Genomic DNA, 21,959 nt, shown 5'->3' with positions numbered 1-21,959 from the left:
TTTTCAAAGTGAAGGTAGTAATCTTCTTTTGATCTCAGGCATAAATTAATTTTGTCTGTTATTTTTGTCTATTTTTTATTTTTTTCATTTGCTCAGTTGATCATGTTTTAACATAAAAAAAAAAAAACGAAATGTCACTGCAAGCTTCTTATTGTACATGGCAAAGAAATAAATAAAAAAATGAAGTTGCTGAAGTCCGTTCAACTCAAGGCTGCTAACCATCACACAACATGTGCACTTGGCAATCTGTCTCCGAGGGTTGTTCACAGATTTCCTTCCAATGTTCTCCACCTGTTCCATCTGCTGAGGCTCTCCAAGGATAATCGACCAATAATCTCATTCCTGGAGCCCCTGTCTGAATCCATCACCAGGAACTCCACACTTATGTCTTCCAAACCTTCACAAGGAATGTCAAACACAAACAGTTCATTGAACACTGCATTCGGGGTGCACTTTTTCACGTGAGTCTTCTTTTTGGAAATTCTCTTCTTTGCATGGTACAGATTTACTTTCACATATGGATCTGGAAAAATATATAATAAAATGTATTCAATGTCATCTGAAAAATAGATTTCGTATCTGTTGGTATTATCACAATTATTATTTATTGTTCTAAAATGATTGTAATAACACATTGTAGAAAAGCCATATTATTATTAGAAGAACTATTGTGCTACTGAACAAATAAAAAAGAACTTATAATCACGAATTGTTTCAACAGATTAAGGCAATTATATCCACTCAAAACTAATGAAGATAGCACCCACTAAAAACTTAGTACCTTCACGGGCCACTTAGGTTGCAATGGGTTGCCATGTCAATAGTTTATAAACCAAACAAAATTTTGGGTAATTTTCAGCCCTTATGTAGGTCTGCTTTAAATGTTAAGCAACTCTCTGGTTCAAAGAAAAAAAATCACATTAGCTGAAGAATGAACAGAACACTTACATGGTGCACTTTGTTTTTATCTTTTTAATTGCAGATCCTTCAATTCCAGGGCCCATGTTCAGCTATGGCCAAGGTGGCCACATCCAAGATGGTTGCACCACTTCCCAGCCTACTTAATGCACACTGTGCATTGGAGCCTAAGACACTTCCTACTTAGGGAAGAGCAGAGTAAAACTGTGCAAGCGCCGGATCTCTGCCTTGAACTAGAACGTGGATGACGAGAGGAGTTAAGTAATGTGAATTAAATTAATAGGGGATTACTTATTGACTTCATTAGGGCACTTGGTGTCACGAACGCTCCTGTGACAGTGCCAGGAGATCAGAGAGACTGGCAACACGTGGGTTAATATGACTAGTTCCTTGTGGATCATTTGTGTTTATGTTGTTTTAATGACACTCCCTCCCTTGCCTCAGGTGTTGATGGTCATTAAACCTCCACCTATTTATTACTGCTTACCCCCTTCTGGGGGTGTGGTTTATAATGTCACGGTTGATGATGAGGTGTGGGTGGGAAACACCACACTGAGAACAAGAGGAAAGGGGACAGGAACTAGGCCTTTAAACTAGGTTAAAGGAGAAGGTCACTTCCTAGAGCAACCCTATAGTGTTGAGTGCGAATATTCAACATCACAAATTTTAATAGCGAATTATCGCCACTTCGAGAATTTGTGAATATTTTGAATATAGTACTATATATTCGTATTCGTATATTCGAATAGTGTTTAATATTCTAATCGTGAATTTATCGCAAATTTATCATTGCCGATTTTCACAATCAAATAAACAATGATTGAGTCACGAACTCTCGAATTTGCAAATTTATGGCGAATATTCAGCCAAAAATTAGGTGAAATATTGCGAATTTGAATATTGCCTATGCCGCTCATCACTACAACCTGTAGGAAGGCGCAAGGGTCCGTCATTGACGGAAGGTACTTGTCACCGAGGTTCCTGGCCTCGGTGAGATAGGAACCAGTTATTTTGTGTGTCAGCCGCAGCTAGTGCTTGCTGACATAGTTTTTTCTTAGTGTGGCTGAAAAGCTGATCCGGGCCAGGTTCTTATTGGGAGCAGCCAAAGAGCAAGTGGCTGTTCCCCACATCCAGTCCAGGTTTTGGGCTGGGGTTTAAAACCCCCAGCCAGCAGCCTCAGCTGGGTGTGGAATGGACCTCCAGGTGATAGTGGAGCTCTGTGTTTTGGGAGCTGAGGAGTTCTACCATACTGCAAGGCTGAGAGCTGCATGGAGAGCTGCCAGCTGGAAGCCAGGCGCCCTAAAGCCTCCTGTGGACTGCCAGGTGACGTGTTTCTTTGACTTCTGTGGACTTTTGCTGTGTGAATTAACACAAGGATTCCTGCAGTGTGAATTAACACCAGGGCCCTGCCTAGTATTGTGTTTTTTCCTGCCTTTTTTTTTTGTGTGAAATAAACACTGACTTTTGTTTATCAACCGTGGTTTTGCCTCTGTATTGCGTCCGCTTACCCTGCCTACCAGAGGAAATCCCTACAAACCCTAATCCAGTACCTTACTAACAGTATGAACTGACCTCGATGGTAGGGAAGTTCATACACCTAGAGCCACACCATGTAGGTCCCTGGTATAGTGACAGGACTTGAAACAACCTATTCCTCTACTAGAAGGATGAACAGGAGTCTCCTCAGGTCTAGATACAAAAGACAGGAAACACAACAAACAAAATACAAATAGGGAAGACGACACTTAACTTTACTTGGAGCAGCGCCCAGGAGCTAAACTGAGATCCAACAACCAGCTGGCCCAGAGTCCAGAAACTGAAGCTATAAACCGCACCCCCAGAAGGGGAAAGCAGTAATAAATAGGGGAGGTTAAATGACCATCAACCCCTGAGGCAACAACACAGACACAAATCATCCACAAGGAACCAGTCAGATTAACCCACGTGTTGCCAGTCTTTCTGATCTCCTGCCACCTGTCACGGGAGCGTTTCTGACACCTAGAAGGTCTGGTTAAGCCCACCGGACACTTCAGGGTTAATTAGCATACAATGCTGGGGGGTTTTTAACCTTATTTTGTAAGTATACAGTGCTACTAGAGACCAATGGTTAGCAGTTTTTCTAAAGCCCCTTTCATGTCACAGCATGGTGAGAATGGTTCAGAAGTAAAAGAAATTCCTAAGAGCAGGTATTAGAATGACCTTATCACTAGTGATGAGTGGCAGGGGCTATATTCGAATTTGCGATATTTCACGAATATTTAGTAGAATATTCATCATATATTCGCGAATTTCGGGTCACTTTGGCTACATTTTCAGCTGGTATAAGTTTCCTGAGACTGGAGAAAATGGTTGGCACGGGCAGAGAACATTACAATAGCTTTATATGCAGATACAGTGCTCCAATATATTTGCACTTGCGAATTTTCAGCAATTAATGATGTGCATATTTTTTTCGCAATATGTGCAACTTGTGACATCACAGCTCTATGTCTGTAGCATGTATGTATGGACAGCAGAACCTAACACACTGCTTAACACCCTGCACTGGAACCTATCGGCTACACTATAGATCAATCTAACCTACACTGACTATCTCCCACTAACTATCTGTATTATATATAAAAGTTAACTGTCTAATGTAATACAACAAAGCACAGAGCACAGCAATGACACTGCTGTCTCTTTCATAACTGCATATAACTTTAGAAAATAGCTGCTGGGGAGTTATTATATAGTAAGGGGTAGGCACTTTTCTATTGGTTGCTAGGGATGTTGCTAAGCTGTGACAAAGCCTTCTCATTGGCCCACAAGCTAGAAGAAGGGAGGGATGATCACCTGATGTGTACTGTGTTAAAAAAAAAACAAAAAAAAACTGAATATTCGATTTTACGAATATATAGCGATATATTCGAAATATTCGCAAATTCTCGAAGTGCCGATATTCCGCGATTAAAATTCGCTATTCGAATATTCGCGCTCAGCACTATCAGTAATTACTGTAATGGGATGAATCGCTCCTGCCAACCAATGATGCCTTTCATCAAAAGCCAACTTAATGGCCAGCAACTCTCTATTACCTACATCATAATTTCTTTCAGCAGTAGAGTTTTTTAGAGGAAAAAAGCACATGGGCGCCATTTTTCTATGAGAAGGACCCTGCGACAAGACTGCTACAAACCCTACCTCGGATGCGTCAACTTCACAATGAATAGCTGTGACACATCAGGTTGCCCAGTATAGGAGCAGAAGCAAAACACTCCTTCACCCCTGAAAAGGCTTGTAATGCCTCATCAGACCAGACTGAGAAAGCCGCACCTTTCTTAGTCATATCTGTTAATGGTTTAACAACAGTCGAGTAATTCAAGATAAATTTGCGGTATTAGTTGGTGAACCCCAAAAATCGTATGAGCGCTTTCAGATTTTCGTGTCAATACCAGTCCAACATAGCACAGACTTTTTTCCGGATCCATACGAAAACCCAAAGTTGAGTAGGTAACCCAGGAATTGCACTTCCGAAACTGCAAATACACATTTTTCCATCTTAGCATACAATTTTATTCCCCCTTAGGATCTGTAATACCTGTCTCACGTGATCCTGATGCTTCTCCATGTCGGGGGAATAAATTTAAATATCATCCAGATACACCACCACAAACCTGCCCACTAGATGATGAAATATGTCATTGATGAAATGTTGAAAAACAGTAGGAGCATTGCATGACCAAATTCTCAAAATGACCTTCAGGGGTATTAAAGGCCGTCTTCCATTCATCCTCCTCTTTGACCCTTACTAGATTATGTGCCCCCCTCAAATGAAACTTAGAGAACACCTTGGCACCGACAATCTGATAGAATAAATCTGGGATCAAAGGAAGGGGATAGGGATCACGGACAGTAATGCAATTAAGCTCACGGAAGTCCAAACAATGACCTAAAGGTTCAGTCCTTTTTAAAAAAAAGAAGAACCCTGCAGCCACTGGTGATTTGGATGGTCTAATATGACCTTTAGCCAAGCTCTCGGTGTTATATTCTCGCATGGCTACTCTTTCGGGTTCAGAAAGATTATACAACCGAGACTTGGGAAATCTAGCTCAGGGAATAAGGTTGACGGGGCAATTGTACTCCCGATGAGGAGGTAACTCCTGGTCTCCACTTTCAGAGTTTACATCAGAAAAATCCGAAACAAAAGAAGTTACTATTTTAGTGGTTACAACAGAAAGCAACGTGCTAGACAGTTGCCTATGCAAAAATCACTCCAATCAAGAATCTGTCTCGCTTGCCAATCGATGGTAGGGTTATGTTTGGATAACCACGGTAAACCTAGCAGCAGAGGAGGAGGCAGACCCTCCAGCACAAAACATGAAATGGATTCTTGATGAGAATCTCCCACCTTTAGGCGAATGTCCTGCACCATTGTGACAAATACTTTTGTGAGAGTGGAGTGGAATCCATCGCAAACACCAAAATATTTTTGTCTAATGTTCTTGTTGTCAAACCATGCATACGGACGAATTGTCCATCCACTAGGTTAACCCCTGCCCCACTGTCAATAAATACTTCAGTTCCCACAGTTTTTGGAGTCTAGCGCCACTTTGCCTTGCAGGAGAAATCGGGGTACCTACCGGTAAATGACAAAAGTACATTCCCAGATTCTCCACCCACACCACCAAGAGTGAGAAAAGAACTAATCACATTAGTTTTTTGTTTTTTTTTCCACCTTGACGTTTAAGATAAGGACATATGTTAAACAAAATGTTCCCCTTTACCACAGAAAAAGCTGAGTCTTTTCTTAACCCTAACGTTTTTATTGCCAGGTCCAGGAGTGACTTCCCCCAACTGCATTGGCTCATCATCAGACATGAGCTAAAGTGCCTCCCTACCCAAAATGTCAGAAGAAGCTGCCTCCCCTTAGATCTCTCCCTCAGGCTCCAATGACTCTAGATATTCGTGAAATGCCAAGGAGTCCTTCAGGCTCTCGGATAACCCTTGACATATTGACTACAGAGGGATGGGTCATTCCACTCAGTATCAGTTGCCCATCTCCTAAATTCAGAGCAATAGGACTCAGCAGAACACTCTCCCTGCTGTAAAACCATGCACTTAGTCTCGGCCAGGGAGACCCAATCTGGGTCATCGTAGATAAGTCCCAGAGCTCTGAAAAATTCATCTATCGACCGGAGGGATTGTGATCCGGTCGGCAAAAAAAAGTCCAAGACTGAGCGTCACCTTTAAGTAACAAAATCATAATCGCCACTCTTTGACTCTCGTCCCCAGAAGAGTTAGGACGTAGTCTATAATATAGTTTGCACGACTTGTCACTTCCCCTGGAAAACCTATCCGGGAGAGCGTCCTTTGGTACCCGGGCAGACCTGGTTCCCGCTGCTGGAAGCCACCGCCTGTGGTCTCTGATGGTGACCTCCTAGGAATCCCTACACCTCTCCCTGACTCCTGCCAATATGAGTAGACCCTGAAGGTGTAAATACTCATACACCAGAACCTTAGTCCTGGAGACCCTGGAAATCCCTAGGAGAGGTGGCAGGGAATGAGAACTACTGGTTCCAGCGGTCTCCCTGAGACCTAGACAACAACAAACACAAGCAAACAACAAAATTCAAAACAAAATGCACTTAGCTTAAAGAAGAATGGAGGAGCAGGAGATCCCAAGGAACAACACACCAGCCCAACCAACTCCAGCAGGAAATATCAACCGCATGGTAAGCAGTGTGAGTCAGAACTAAATAGAGCCTCAGTAATGACCACAAGCTGCTTGCGGTTCGCCCGGCGGTCATTTTGCGGTGAACTTTGTGTGTTCACGATTCGCCGAACATGCGAACATATGGAGATATTCGCGCCCGCCATATTCTTTACATTGTGAAGAACTTTGACCCATGACACATCCATCAGGTGGTACAGGACAGCCAATTGAGACATTTCAGCACATGGACATACCCCCTACCCTATAAATAAACCTGATCTGGCCGCCATTTTACATTCAGTGTTTTGCCAGTGTAGGGAGAGGTTGCTGTGTGGAGCAGGGACAGCCTGTTAGGGACACCAAACGCTAGCTAATAGGGCCACAAAAGTCTTTTTAAGGACTCGTATAGGTGTGTTATCGATAGGTCGAGCACTTGTTATTGCCTACCACATCTATGCTTTTTGCTTAGCTTTAATCATTTAATTTATTTTCATTTTGAGGATATATTTTCCCATTCACACGTCCGCAAAATGGGTCCTCATCCGTTCCGGAATTTTGCGGAACAGATGCAGACCCATTCATTTTCAATGGGGCCGGAATGTGCTGTCCGCATCAGCATTTGCGGATCCGCATCCGCACTTCCGCATCCGTGCTTCCGTTTTCCGCAAAAAAAATTATAGAACATGTCCTATACTTGGCCACAATTGCAGACAAGATTAGGCCATTTTCTATTATAGTGACGGCGATGTGCGGTCCGCAAATTGTGGAATGCACATTGCCGATGTCTGTGTTTTGCCGATCCGCAAAACACTTACGGACGTGTGAATGGACCCTCATAGTAACATTCAGAGGCGTAACTAGAGTTCTATGGGCCCCGGGGCAAACTTGAATTGGGCCCCCCCCACCGGGCCCGACCCCCCCCCAGTCATACATAGGGTACTGGCATGGCAGCAAATCGTTCATAGGGGCCCGGCCCCTCGGGGCAAAATCATGAAATATATACAGAGCGGGCAAAAAAATGTATACGGATGGAGTAGAGTTAACACTCCTGTTTTCTGAGATTTCTAAATTGTGTTATCTAATCTAAGCAAACACCTTCAATTGCTTTTCAAGGCTTTTGTCTCGAGTTAAGAAATTTGAGTTAAGAGCTGGGAGTGCTAACCCTGCTACATCTGTATATACACAGGAGACAAATGTAATATATACAGAGGGGGCAAAATGTATATATATACCGTCTGCGACTGTGATCGTTATGCCCCTGCCTTTATATAATCCATTTTGCCCGCTCTGTATATATTACATTTGTCCCCTGTGTATATATAAAAATTTTGCCCGCTCTGTATATATTTCATATTTTTTTTCACTTTGCCCCTATATACAGTTGCAAGAAAAAGTATGTGAACCCTTTGGAATGATATGGATTTCTGCACAAATTGGTCATAAATTGTGATCCTATCTTCATGTAAGCTCACAACAACAGACAATCACAGTCTGCTTAAACTAATAACACACAAAGAATTAAATGTTACCATGTTTTTATTGAACACACCATGTAAACATTCACAGTGCAGGTGGAAAAATTATGTGAACCACAAGACTAATGACATCTCCAAGAGCTAATTGGAGTGAGGTCTCAGCCAACTGGAGTCCAATCAATCAGATGAGATTGGAGGTGTTGGTTACAGCTGCCCTGCTCTATAAAAAACACACACCAGTTCTGGGTTTGCTTTCACAAGAAGCATTGCCTGATGTGAATGATGCCTCGCACAAAAGAGCTCTCAGAAGACCTACAATTAAGAATTGTTGACTTGCATAAAGCCGGAAAGGGTTATAAAAGTATCTCCAAAAGCCTTGCTGTTCATCAGTCCACGGTAAGACAAATTGTCTATAAATGGAGAAAGTTCAGCACTGCTGCTACTCTCCCTAGGAGTCGCCGTCCTGTAAAGATGATTGCAAGAGCACAGCGCAGACTGCTCAATGAGGTGAAGAAGAATCCTAGAGTCAGCTAAAGACTTACAAAAGTCTCTGGCATATGCTAACATCCCTGTTATCGAATCTACGATACGTAAAACACTAAACAAGAATGGATTTCATGGGAGAATACCACAGAGGAAGCCACTGCTGTCCAAAAAAAACCATTGCTGCACGTTTACAGTTTGCACAAGAGCACCTGGATGTTCCACAGCAGTACTGGCAAAATATTCTGTGGACATATGAAACCAAAGTTGTGTTGTTTGGAAGAAACACACAACACTATGTGTGGAGAAAAAGAGGCACAGCACACCAACATCAAGACCTCATCCCAACTGTGAAGTATGGTGGTGGGGGCATCATGGTTTGGGGCTGCTTTGCTGCGCCAGGGCCTGGACGTATTGCTATCATCAAAGGAAACATGAAATCCCAAGTTTATCAAGACATTTTGCAGGAGAACTTAAGGCCATATGTCCACCAGCTAAAGCTCAACAGAAGATGGGTGTTGCAACAGGACAACGACCCAAAGCATAGAAGTAAATCAACAACAGAATGGCTTAAACAGAAGAAAATACGCCTTCTGGAGTGGCCCAGTCAGAGTCCTCACCTCAACCCGATTGAGATGCTGTGGCATGACCTCAAGAAAGCAATTCACACCAGACATCCCAAGATTATTGCTGAACTGAAATAGTTCTGTAAAAAGGAATAGTCAAGAATTACTCCTGACCGTTGTGCACGTCTGATCTGCAACTACAGGAAACGTTTGGTTCAAGTTATTGCTGCCAAAGAAGGTTCAACCAGTTATTAAATCCAAGGGTTCACATACTTTTTCCACCTGCACTGTGAATGTTTACATGGTGTGTTCAATAAAAACATGGTAACATTTGTGTGTTATTAGTTTAAGCAGACTGTGATTGTCTATTGTTGTGACTTAGGCTCCATTCACAGATCCGCAACACACCCGCCCGGCACCCCTATAGAAATACCTATTCTTGTCCGCAAGCTGCGGACAAGAATAGGACATGTTCTATCTTTTGCGGAGCTGCGGACCCAAAGATCGGGCCCGCGCTTCGCAAATGCATCCATTCCGTCCCCATAGAAAATGAATAGGTCCGCACCCATTCCGCAAAATTGCGGAACGGATGCGGACCCATTTGCGGATGTGTGAATGGAGCCTAAGATGTAGATTAGATCATATTTTATGACCAATTTGTACAGAAATCCATATCATTCCAAAGGGTTCACATACTTTTTCTTGCAACTGTATGTTATGATTTTGTCCGCCAGGCTGGGCCCCTATGAAGGATTTGCTGCCATGCCAGTCCCCTGTGTATTACCACTGTGCCGGGTGCCCCTCTGTGAGTTATGAAGCCAGCGTTGTGTGTGCACATTCAGACACTTTCTCTGAGGAGACTGCTCCACTCCTGTCATCCGGCGTGCGCCGCGGGCCCGAGTAATCCGGCGAGATCACAGCAAGAAATCAGCGCCGGATTGGTGGAGGCAGGGCCGGTGGTGGGGCGGGATGTAATTAACTGTGAGAGCGCAGTGCTGTGCCGCCGGTCAGGCACGACCTGACTGGCCATTATTAAAGTAAGATTTAAAAAATTTAAATCACTTGCGGCGGGGCTGCGGCGACCATGATCATTAGCACTTGCTTAGAGGCCCCTATAGTTACGCCACTGGTAACATTATTAAAGGTTACGTTTTATTTTTATGTACAGTACAGACCAAAAGTTTGGACACACCTTCTCATTCAAAGAGTTTTCTTTATTTTCATGACTATGAAGGCATCAAAACTATGAATTAATACATGTGGAATTATATACATAACAAACAAGTGTGAAACAACTGAAAATATGTCATATTCTAGGTTCTTCAAAGTAGCCACCTTTTGCTTTGATTACTGCTTTGCACAATCTTGGAATTCTCTTGATGAGCTTCAAGAGGTAGTCCCCTGAAATGTTCTTCCAACAGTCTTGAAGGAGTTCCCAGAGATGCTTAGCACTTGTTGGCCCTTTTGCCTTCACTCTGCGGTCCAGCTCACCCCAAACCATCTCGATTGGGTTCAGGTCAGGTGACTGTGGAGGCCAGGTCATCTGGCGCAGCACCCCATCACTCTCCTTCATGGTCAAATAGCCCTTACTTTCAAAGTTTTCCCAATTTTTCGGCTGACTGACAGACCTTCATTTCTTAAAGTAATGATGGCCACTCGTTTTTCTTTACTTAGCTGCTTTTTTTTTGCCATAATACAAATTCTAACAGTCTATTCAGTAGGACTATCAGCTGTGTATCCACCTGTTAATTCATAGTTTTGATGCCTTCAGTGTGTGAATCTACAATTTCATAGTCATGAAAATAAAGAAAACTCTTTGAATGAGAAGGTGTGTCCAAACTTTTGGTCTGTACTGTATATTCTAATAGATTGCCTTCCTTGTACAATGTTATAATATACTTTCTATGTTAGAAAGTATATTATAGTGCATTTGTATTGTGCGGCAGTTGTGTGCGGTTCTGCTGCGATACTGCAGGTATTTAGAGGGACAAGCGTTATTGGAACAAATCATTTCTACTGGTGTGATATACCAGTCATCCCCCAAAAAACTGATTGAAGCGGGGTTTTATATACCAATATACTTTTTTTTATAGTGCATTTGGGTACTGTATAGTGCATTTGCGCATGCGCGTACGCGAAAATTATATTGCCGATATTTCGCATTGAAAAAAATTATGAATGGAGATCGAAAATTAAAATAATACATATGGTATGTCACTGTCCATGTTGTGGGACTATTTGTGCACTTCTAGTAATTATTTCTTGGCTGCAATATGAGCTGAAGGTTTTTCAGGTTTGCCTGCCATTAAAATGTATGGGAACCGCCGCGAACTTGTGGTTCGCGAACATTTGATCGTGTTCACAAACCGTCCTGGCAGATGTTCGTCCATCACTAGTGGTCATTACCAAACAACAACGCTGCAAGGAGAAAACAGAGAGACTTTCAGATACCCTCACGTGCCGCCAGTCTCTCAGATCTTCTCACCTCTGTCATGGGAGGGACCGTGACAACATGGTCAGAACAAACCCACAAAGCCAGAACCAGCCCAGTACCTCCAATGAATACAAAGATCCCACATTCATTGATCTGCTAGATTTATATCATGCTGGCAGTCCAAAGGGAGTGTCTTTTCTGCTGCATCTAAGGGGGCGTGTCTCAGCTCTCCCTATCACAGCTCAGGAGGTGCTGTGCGGCCTATGTGTGGTCTATCAGTGAGCAGGTCAAAGAAGAAAAAAACTAACTGCAGGTGGCGCTATACTAATACATTTTATTGAATAGCTCACTGGCTATACTAAATTTTTTATTACGGTACATGTAATTACAAAAGTATTCAGATGCAGGTGCTGGTTTGAAAACTATAGAATATTTTTCATGGGACAACCCCTTTAAGTTTTGACAGTTCATAGTATTATTGCTAGCACCTTTAGAATTGATAGTATACATTCTGCCTCAAGTGCTGAACAATCCAAACCTCCAAAAAACCTGCCAGAAATGTTTCTAGTCTGGTCAGCTTGGGAACTGGTGATTCTGTTGATACCGTAGATGTAGGCCCAAAACGTAAGTCAAGCTAGGATGCTGCTAACTCTGAGTATCTTCCGTCTGGCAGTTTTTCTCCACAGTGCCATAAGACAAAAGCATTGCCGTGTGCAAGATCAGCAAGATTAAAATAAGCAGAGGGCGTTCATACACATACATAAGCACCACAGATCTATTGCAGCACAAAAAAAACTGCATCACTGTATAAAGTGGGAAAATACAACTTTCTGTTACCCAGTGGAACAAGCTGCTGTACAGTCTCCTTGTTATCATCAGCATGTTACTTCTTCTCCTGCACAGACTACTCCTCTTCCTGCTACTCACTCCATCGTCCGCCATCAATAACGGAATGTATGACCAGAAGACAACTACAGTATACATGCCCAACAATATACTAGTAAGCAAGCTTAACTCCCATCTGGCCAAGTTTCTGGCGATGAAGCCATATCACTTGAATTCTGCTGCCTTTAGGGAACTGATGGTATGTGTTCAGCTGGAAGATACCTAGTCTGCATTATTTCTCTTCTTGTATTGTCATGTGGTGGAGAATGTGGCCTGCTTATTGCAACTGTCATTTTGCAACAAGGTGCACGTCTTTGTGGACACCTGGAGCACCTGTTATGGGCAGGGCTACATGTCTTTCATGGCCCACTAGGTCAATGATTTTCTCGGCAGTGGTGACGCAGCAAAACAGCAATGAGGCCAGGTCCTATTGACACCTCCACATTTGTGTCGGTCTGGTTCCTACACCAGGTGTTCATCTGCTTCCTCTTAGTCCTCCTCAATGGCTATTCTCCCCTCCCCATCAGAAGTAGGGCAGAGCATTGCTCCCACTAACCTTCTTCCTATCATGTATAAATTGAATCATTATATCTGATCAGTTGCTAAAGTGCATCAAGAAGCAAACATATCACTGGCTATCTCCCGGCTAACTCCAAGGTGGTCAGCCACAATGGCAAGAATATCATGGCTGCACTACATTTATGAATTTTGGGAATTAACAGATGTTCCCTGCATCACACCTATGATTAATTTAATGGTGGAATGCTTCATTAAAAAGTTCCATGGATTGCAAAAGGTGTTGAGTCTGTCCTTGCATGTCAGCCATTCTTATGTGGCAATGTGACTAGGATGGTGGCCTTTGACAGGTCGGAGTCACAAAAAGAGTTTTAATCAGTGAGGGTTCGGGTGCTAAGAACCCCACCAAGGGGGCAGAAGAACTTAAAGGGGGCAGAAGAACTTAACCAGGTGTAGCCTCTCCTCATTAATTGCCATTCCACTACTTTTACCACTGGACATGTGAGCATGCCAATAGCACAGATCATTGGTTGCCAGTGGAAATGACCACGTGTCCTCTAGATCTTTGGCCGGCACTTCACATCATGTGTTTTTGGCGCATGCTTATTTAGGTTTAGTCAGGTAGAGCTCATGCATCCATTCTTCTCAGTCACTGAGATCCTCAGTCTATTATCTAAAGAAGCTATCTACCTAACAAAGGTGAATTTAGAACACTGGTTTTACACTGTGGAAAGAAGTGCTGTGGTCCCATGACCAGCAGTGAAAGCGGTGGAATAGAGTGCTATGGTCACATGACCAACAGTGAAAGCTTTGGAATGGTGTGCTATGGTTACATGACCAACAGTGAAAGCTATGGAATGGTGTGCTGTGGTCACATGACCAGCAGTGAAAGCGGTGGAATAGAGTGCTATGGTCACATGACCAACAGTGAAAGCTATGGAATGGTGTGCTATGGTTACATGACCAACAGTGAAAGCTTTGGAATGATGTGCTGTGGTTACATGACCAACAGTGAAAGCTTTGGAATGGTGTGCTATGGTTACATGACCAACAGTGAAAGCTATGGAATGGTGTGCTGTGGTCACATGACCAGCAGTGAAAGTGATGGAATGGTGTGCTGTGGTCACATGACCAGCAGTGAAAGTGACGGAATCAAGTGCTGTGGTCACATGACTTGCAGTGAATGTAGTGGAACAATGCATTTTATCACCAAAGTAGGTTTGGAAAATCTATTTAATTTAATCACTGAAGGTAATGCTACCATACGCAATCACTCAGAGTTAAGAGCGGTGCCGTCCTGAAATATCAAGTGACACCTTCATCTCATCACAATGTTTCAGCATAATTTATTGCGCTTTAAGTGAGTAGAAAGATGCAGGATGGTTGTGCATTAATGGGCAGCAGATGAAATCCCCAGGGGCCGGGCCTGCACTTTGTGGTTGATCCCTTTAAGGAAAACACACTGGCATTGAGGACATGCTGATTATGAGAGAAAGTCTTTGAATATAAAAAGTATCTATAATTAGCGGCACTCAGCGAGCCGTGTTTTAATGAATCTCCATCGTGCACATTACTGGCTCAGGTCTCAGGCCTCGTCTGGAACGACTTAAGTGGGTCATGCAGTGAATGTTATTAATTGCGCTTTCTCTCTAAACTAGGATTACTGGATCAGTTATTTGGAATAAATATAATATATAAAGGGGTCAGAAGCTTTATTGTCAATTGCACACAGGAGATGTAGCAGGACTGAATGTGTAACCTTTTGTGCACCATGATATTCATATGAGTTAAAGGAGTTGTCTCATTAAATACAAAAAAAGGACTAAAATATGCCATCAGTGTCCAACCGGTTGGGATCCTGACTGCTGATGCTCCCAACTGATCACTAGAACACAGTAGTGGTGGCTCTACGAAACGTTTTGCCACTTTGCCTTCCATCTCTGATAAGATTTTTTGTGTTGGAACATGAACGACCATAGATGTTAAAGGGGTATTTCCATCTTACACAGGGGTTTCTCATCTCCGGTCCCCAGGACCCACCTACCAGTCATGTTTTCAGGATTTCCTTACTATTCAGCTTGTGATATAATTAGTGTCCATGCATCAGGACTTACCACAGGTATTCATTCTGTGGGATATTCTCAAATTCTGAGCGGTAGGTGGGTCCCGAGGACTGGAGTTGAGAAACTCTGATCTTACACATCCATGTCTGATAGATGTGGCTCCCAACTCAAAGAGTCACACCTATCTCCAGAAAGGGGGTTTGCAGTACGCCAGACCTGGGGGGTATCTACAATGTTTGGTTTGTAATGCAATGTTATGTAAAGTTTGTAATGTTAATATTACTGTATGTACTGCACACTCAGTTGTTCCAGCATGAGCCAGGCAAGGTAAGAGTTAACTGTTCTGGTTCAGCCCTCTATGGAGCTAAGAGTGTGGGCTGTCTCCACCACCTAGTTCCAGAAGATTCCAGGGAGAGTCACTGTAGAGAGAGAGGAATAAGGAGCAGTGTCCATGTGGTCCTCTCCCATATACTCCAGCTCCAAACCCTGGAGCCTCGGTCACCTTCACAAGCTTCAGGAGATGCAAGCAAGCGAGAACTAAAGAAGAATAATTTGAATGGCTGCAGAGAGAGAGAGCAAGGTAACCCAGCTTAAGGGGGATACAGACCCTGCTGCTGCAGAGGAATAGCACATTAAGACACCCTATACACGCCAGAATAGTGGGCACTACAGCCACAGTTGCCAGAGATCCCTATAGCAGATATTTTAGCCAGAGTAGGGCCGATGCCATATTCATCTGCTTAGCTCATGCTGGGACATCTGGGAGGACTTTGCATTGTATACAAACGACTGCTACTACTTCAATTCTGCATATAGTAGAGACTCTTTAATTGAGTTTTATGTGGCTTGGTCTCTGACTCTCTTAACAACACATGCTGGCCATTGCACTTCCATAAAGAAGGGAACACACAGCTACAAGGATTGCCCCAAGGAAACACAAAGTGCTGTGGTGAAGGTTTCTACCTCATGGTGCCATTTGACACACAGGAAATGCACGCTCAGCCGATCACTGGTTGCAAAGGCGGCCCGTCTCAGCCAATGATTAGTTGGGCTGAGAGACCATTTCCTTTGTTTCAAGAGGCACTAGGAAATGAGGTCCCAAAAATATTTAGAACAGGAATCATAGTGTCTATGAATTAAGCCTCATGCACACGACCAATTGCATATTGCGGTCCGCAAACCGCATATTTCCAAAATATGGACACCTTCCGTGTAGAATGCACATTTTTCTCACTCCTATTACTAGAAATTAATATTCTTGTCCCCAATACAGACAAGAATAGAACATGTTCTGTAATTTGCAGAATGGACATATGGATGCGGACAACACACAGATGACATCCGTATGCTGTCCACTTTTGTTTCCGGAACCATAGAAATGAATGGCTCCATGTGCAATCTGCAAAAAAATGTGGATCAGCCATGTATACGAAATACAGTTGTGTGCATGAGGCATTATTTTGTTCATTTTATGCCACTCTGAGTCATTCAGGAAAGGAAAAAGATTGACGGACAACCCCAATATTAGGCCTCATGCACATGGCTGTTGATTGGCCGTTCCGTGCATTGGGCACCGTAATCTGCAGTCCCCAATTCACGGGCAACATCCATGCGGATTCCGCAGACTGATTCAGACCCATTCGTCATGCACTGCTTTTTTGCGTTGCGGAGGCACGGACAGAAACCCCACAGAAGCACTCCGTGGTGCTTCCGTGGGATTCCGTGTCTCCGTTCCGCACTGAACCTTCCGGATTGTGGACCCGTTCAAGTGAATGGGTCCGCATCCATGATGCGGGGTGCACGAGGCTGGTGCCGGTGTATTGCAGACCTGCTATTTGCGGGCCGCAATACGGGCACAGCCAGGAAACGGCAATGGCAGTGTGCATGAGGCCTTAATGTAATATTACAGTACGAATGTGAGGTTGCCCAGTACAATCCTCCTACAACCCCTCTGGTTATTATGGGCTTCTTAAAGGGGTTATGTTGTGTCCCAGTTGTTATCTTGAAATAAAAATGAAGCAATAAAATTACAAACTCAGATCTCCTACCTCTATATGTAGCAGAGTGTATGTTCACTAAACCAGATTTTATTCTGCCACGCCGTACTATTAGCCATACTTTCCAAATAATATATAGCCAGAGACACAAAGATGGTGGAGGCAGAGATTGCACTCATCCCCTATCTTCTCTTTGGACAATCCCTACTTGTTAGAGGAGCCCTATAACAATAAACCACCTACAAGAATCCCCCAGGTAAGGAAACCTGTCAGTAAGTGTTCAGTTTCCCCACAGCGCCTCCACAGGGGAAATAAAGCATTACACAGTTCCCACTGAAATCAATGAGCTGTCTGTGTAATGCAGGGCAGGACAGGTCCTCCAAAGCAAGAGACACTCTTTTGTTACTGTTCCCAATTCGGGCCAATAATTGGCAATCCTGATCATGGGACCCCCAATATATTATGACACATTCCCTTAATGGGGAAAGGTGATTTAGCTGCAATTCTGTAGTAAACATACTGAGATCTCACCATGCACTGCACTCACTGCATCCAGCTCTGCTACATTGTTTTCTCATATTGAATAGTTGGATATGATAATCTATCAATTTGAAATGTTCCTTTGTGCTTAGACAGAATAAGATCACGGATTGCCTTTATATTATAATAAAGGGGTTTTCCAGGAGTAGAATATTGATGATGTTTTCTCAAGATAGATCATCAATATGTGATTGCTGGGGTCCGAATCCCAGTACCCCCACCAATCAGCTGTTTGAAGAGGCTGTGCTGCTTCGGTGGGCCTCTTACTAGGCCAATGACATCCATTTCATCGGTCACATGGCTTATGTGCAGCTCAGTCCCATTCAAGGGCTGCAATACCAAGCACAGCCACTACACAATGTATGGCGCTGTGCTTGGTAAGCTGTCAGGAGGCTGCAGCTCTCACCGGAGCACCACAGTCTCTTCTCTTCAAAAGGCTGACCGGGGGTGGTGCTGCCGAAATTACTTTGTCACAAAACGCATTTCTTTGTGAGTAGCATGCACAATGAGGGGGGAATAGCGATGGTTCCTCCCCCCTCATCATTGATCCCCTCAGGTGAGATGACCATTAAGGACTGTCAGGGGTTAATCTGTTAAAAAAAAAAATATATATATATATATATATATATATACTCACCTCAACCATTTGCGCGCAAAGAGTCTGCCACGGCTAACTTGACTGTACACCCAGCGCAAAATCTCGCATTGTGAGTGATGACGTCAAACATCACGCACTGAGCGAGATTTCGTATGGGATCTTTAATCAAGATGCGCGACTCTTCGCGCGCAAATGCTTGGGGCGGGTATGACATTTTTTTTTTTACTACCCTTTTGGGGAAAATTGATTCGTTACCACGAAGCATGAGGAAATCCGGCTTTGCAGTGAATCGAATTTCCTCGGAAATTCGGATGGAAGTCCACTTTGTGAACTTCGATTCGGTCAGCACTACTGATTTTGCACTAGGACCCAGGAGCTCAGAATGGCCCCTCGGCTAATACACGGAGCAGAGACCTTATGCGGGTGCTTCCAGCACGAGGATATGATTCAGCATAGTAAATGGATGCTCTGTTCCAAAAACCTCTCTCCTCCTACCCACTTAGCCTGCCACAAAGGTCACAGTATTGAGCGGATGATGTCACCGGCTGATGTGAAGAGGCTGACTCATGCAGGAACAATAGCTTTTCATCTCCGCACTTGGGACACATAAAATGTGAGTAATTGAACATGGAGGTGTTCTCCTCCCAGGATTATCTGCAATAGGAAGATGCTCCCGAGAAGTTTAGTGAGATATCATTTAATTCAAACTTGCTCCTGTCTGCTCCAAAGCTCTGCCGTTAATAATGGGACTTTCAAACTATCATACACAGATGTAGTAGGTGCAGCAAAAAAAGGGTTGTCAGAGTTTACAGGAAAAAAAGAAAAAAATGCTTAGTCTTTTAGCCAGAAGCAGCGCCACTCTTGTGCTCAGGTTGTGCTCGGTATTGCAGCTTAACACAATTAAAGGGGTTGTCTCACAGCAGATGGCATTTATCATGTACAGAAAGTTAATACAAGACACTTACTAATGTACTGTGATTGTCCATATTGCCTTTGCTGGCTTCATTCATTTTTTTATCACATTATACACTGCTCGTTTCCATAGTTACGACCACCCTGCAACCCGACACCGGTGGTCGTGCTTGCACACTGTAGAAAAAAGTGTTAAACCACGCACGGTCCCAGCCACCAGTGAGAAGCCGGCGCCTTTTCCTATAGTGTGCAAGCACGACCATTGCTGCTGGATTACAGGGTGGTCGTAACTAGAGATGAGCGAATTTCTGCTTATGAAATTCGTTCACACTTCGTTTGGTGGTAAAATGTGAATTGCGTTATGGATTCCCTTACCACGGACCATAACGCAATTCTATGATGGAATGCATAACGGAATGCCTTTAGAGGCCTTCCGTCATAATAGAAGTCTATGGGCTGCATTCCGCCATAGAATTGCGTTATGGTCCGTGGTAACGGAATCTATAACGCAATTCACATTTTACCCCCAAACGAAGTGTGAAGGAATTTCAAAATATGAAATTTGCTCATCTCTAGTCATAGCTAGTGTTGAGCAAAGTAAAAATTCAATTCGGCTGCTGCGCCCAATTTTACAAAAAATTTGCTTCATGACAAATTACTTCGCCACGAAGTGCATTTCTTTGTAAGTAGCGGGTGCAATGACAGGGAGCGGCGATTGCTGATTGCGGCATCTGATAGCAATATTACAGGGTAAAATAAAAAAATATATAAAAAATAAAAAAAACATCATACTTACCTCATCCACTCATCCATTTCCTTGCGACGGGGCAGCCGCTGCCATCTTGATTGAAGACCTGGCGCAAAGCCTCACACCGCCCATGATCAACACTAGCGGCACAATGACAAAGTCTAGAGGTGGCGGCAGCATCAGGAGGCCACAGAGTGGCAAGGTGACACACTGTAGAGGTGGGTGGTAATACCAGTACCCGCTGAAGATGGTGGGTGAAAGAAGGAGCACTTGGCATCAGATGTGTGGCATCAGGCGGGTAACAGCATAAGAATAGTAGCTGAGGCAGGTAGCCAGAAGAAACCGGTCTCTTTTGTCAAATTGTTAGTGTGGCACCATGGATGATCTAGTCTGATGCATCAGGCATTGGTGGGTGGAAATCCTGGCTGATCCATGCCCATGATTCCTCTTGAAGCAGTGTCACACTATGTGCTATATGTGGGCACTTTAAACTCTTGCTAAATGTCATATCAAATGTATTGTGGTATCATGCTGTAATTCCCTTTAACAGGCAGTGTCATTTACCTTTATTCGCCCCTAGGCGGTGCTGGCACCACTTATATATATATAGCTGGGGGCGGGGTCAAGTCAGTGTATGTGCTGAGGATGACAATGAAGAGAGGAGGAAGTTAATGGAGGAGGTGGAAATTGTTTTTTCCACAGAAATAATTCACAAAAGATTTTACCGCATATAAGTGCAGCAATGAACGCTGAATACAATTTCTTTTTCCACCAAAATACTTCAATAAAGATTTTACCAAATATAACGGACCACGGAGATGGAAAGGATCTTCGATTTTCCCACGCACTGTACGGACTTCTCAGAAATGAACCGCTGCTCCCGACAGCAGATCCTGGGAAGGTCATGGAGCGTCTCGGTCATCCGGCATCTATTCTATCCGCTGAAGGATTATTTTGAAAGTGTGTAGAAGCCACACGGGGCCCCCACGCTGCAAATTTATCATGGATACATCATGGAGATTTTACCACATATAACCGCCGCACTGACTGACTGCTACCGCCGCTACTTCGGTGAACCCCTGCTACTTCCCGGGTAGGTAGGCTGCTGCGAAGCAGATGGTCTACCCCGGGCACGTTTGGCTCCCGACCTCCCACTGCTGCCACCCTGCTGACTCCCAGCCATGCTTTCAAATCATATAACCGCCAACGTGAACTGAGAATATATTTTTCTTTTTGTACTGGAATAGGCCAGTAAATGCTTTCAGCAGAAATAAATGCACCAGTGAAGTGCGTATCTATTTTTCTTTCTATACTGAAATACGCCACTAAATGTTTTCAACAGAAATAACTGCAGAAGTGAACTGAGCTTATATTTTTCTTGTTGGACTGAAATAGGCAACTATACGCTTTCACCAGAAATAACTGCAACAGTGCAGTGTGTATATTTTTTAGTATTTTTACTGAAATACGCCCCTATACGTTTTCACCAGAAATAACTGCAGAAGGGAAATGTGTATATATTTTTCTTGTAGTACTGATATAAGATACTAAAGATACTGAGATTCAAGCCACTAAAAGCTTTTCAACATAGCACTTGCAGCCCAATAACAAATAGCTGAAATGACAGAGCTGTCTAATGGCTATTTGGATTCCCAAATAATCTTTCCCTGCACTTGTAAATCGCTTTTCTATCACTGTCCCTAGCGCCTTCTGACGTCTCTCCCTGCACTAAGATGCTGTGAAATGATTCCTCCTTATCCTTTCCCTGCACTTATAAATCGTTTTTTCTGTCTTTTTTTTCCCCACAATGAGGTTTTTCCAATTGTTGTCCCTAGCTCCTTCACACGTCTGTCCCTGCACTTTGAACGCTGGAAAATGGCAGAATCTAAAATGGCTGCCGTATTTATAGGGTTGTGACATCACAGGGCTGGCTGGCTGCTGATTTGCTGCAAGCAGGCATGTCAATCTGGGGGATCCCGCCTTCCCAGAGTTCCTTGCCCCATGTCCTCAGTCCTCACACGTGTAGCCGCCATTTTGGGAAAATTTTGATTCTTTACCACTAGTGTTGATCAAGCACCAAAGTGCTTGGGGGGTGTGGTATAACACTTTGCGATGCTCGGGTGCTCTAC

At 43.5% G+C, this 21,959-nt stretch overlaps 1 protein-coding gene across 1 annotated transcript in view; it reads right to left on the bottom strand.

Annotated features, from left to right (window-relative positions):
* Positions 1-214: 214 nt before the first annotated feature.
* The window catches only part of SYT4 (synaptotagmin 4), a 36,677-nt gene continuing 14,932 nt past the window's right edge, over positions 215-21,959 (bottom strand). The window contains 2 exon segments of the mRNA XM_040419608.1: positions 215-307; positions 309-523. Coding sequence (XP_040275542.1) covers positions 215-307; positions 309-523 — 308 coding nt within the window.

Source organism: Bufo bufo, chromosome 2 (genome assembly GCF_905171765.1).
Source record: "Bufo bufo chromosome 2, aBufBuf1.1, whole genome shotgun sequence".
Lineage (NCBI taxonomy): Eukaryota > Metazoa > Chordata > Amphibia > Anura > Bufonidae > Bufo > Bufo bufo.
The sequence above is the reverse complement of the archived record's forward strand: the minus strand, read 5'-3'. Positions and strand labels throughout refer to the sequence as shown.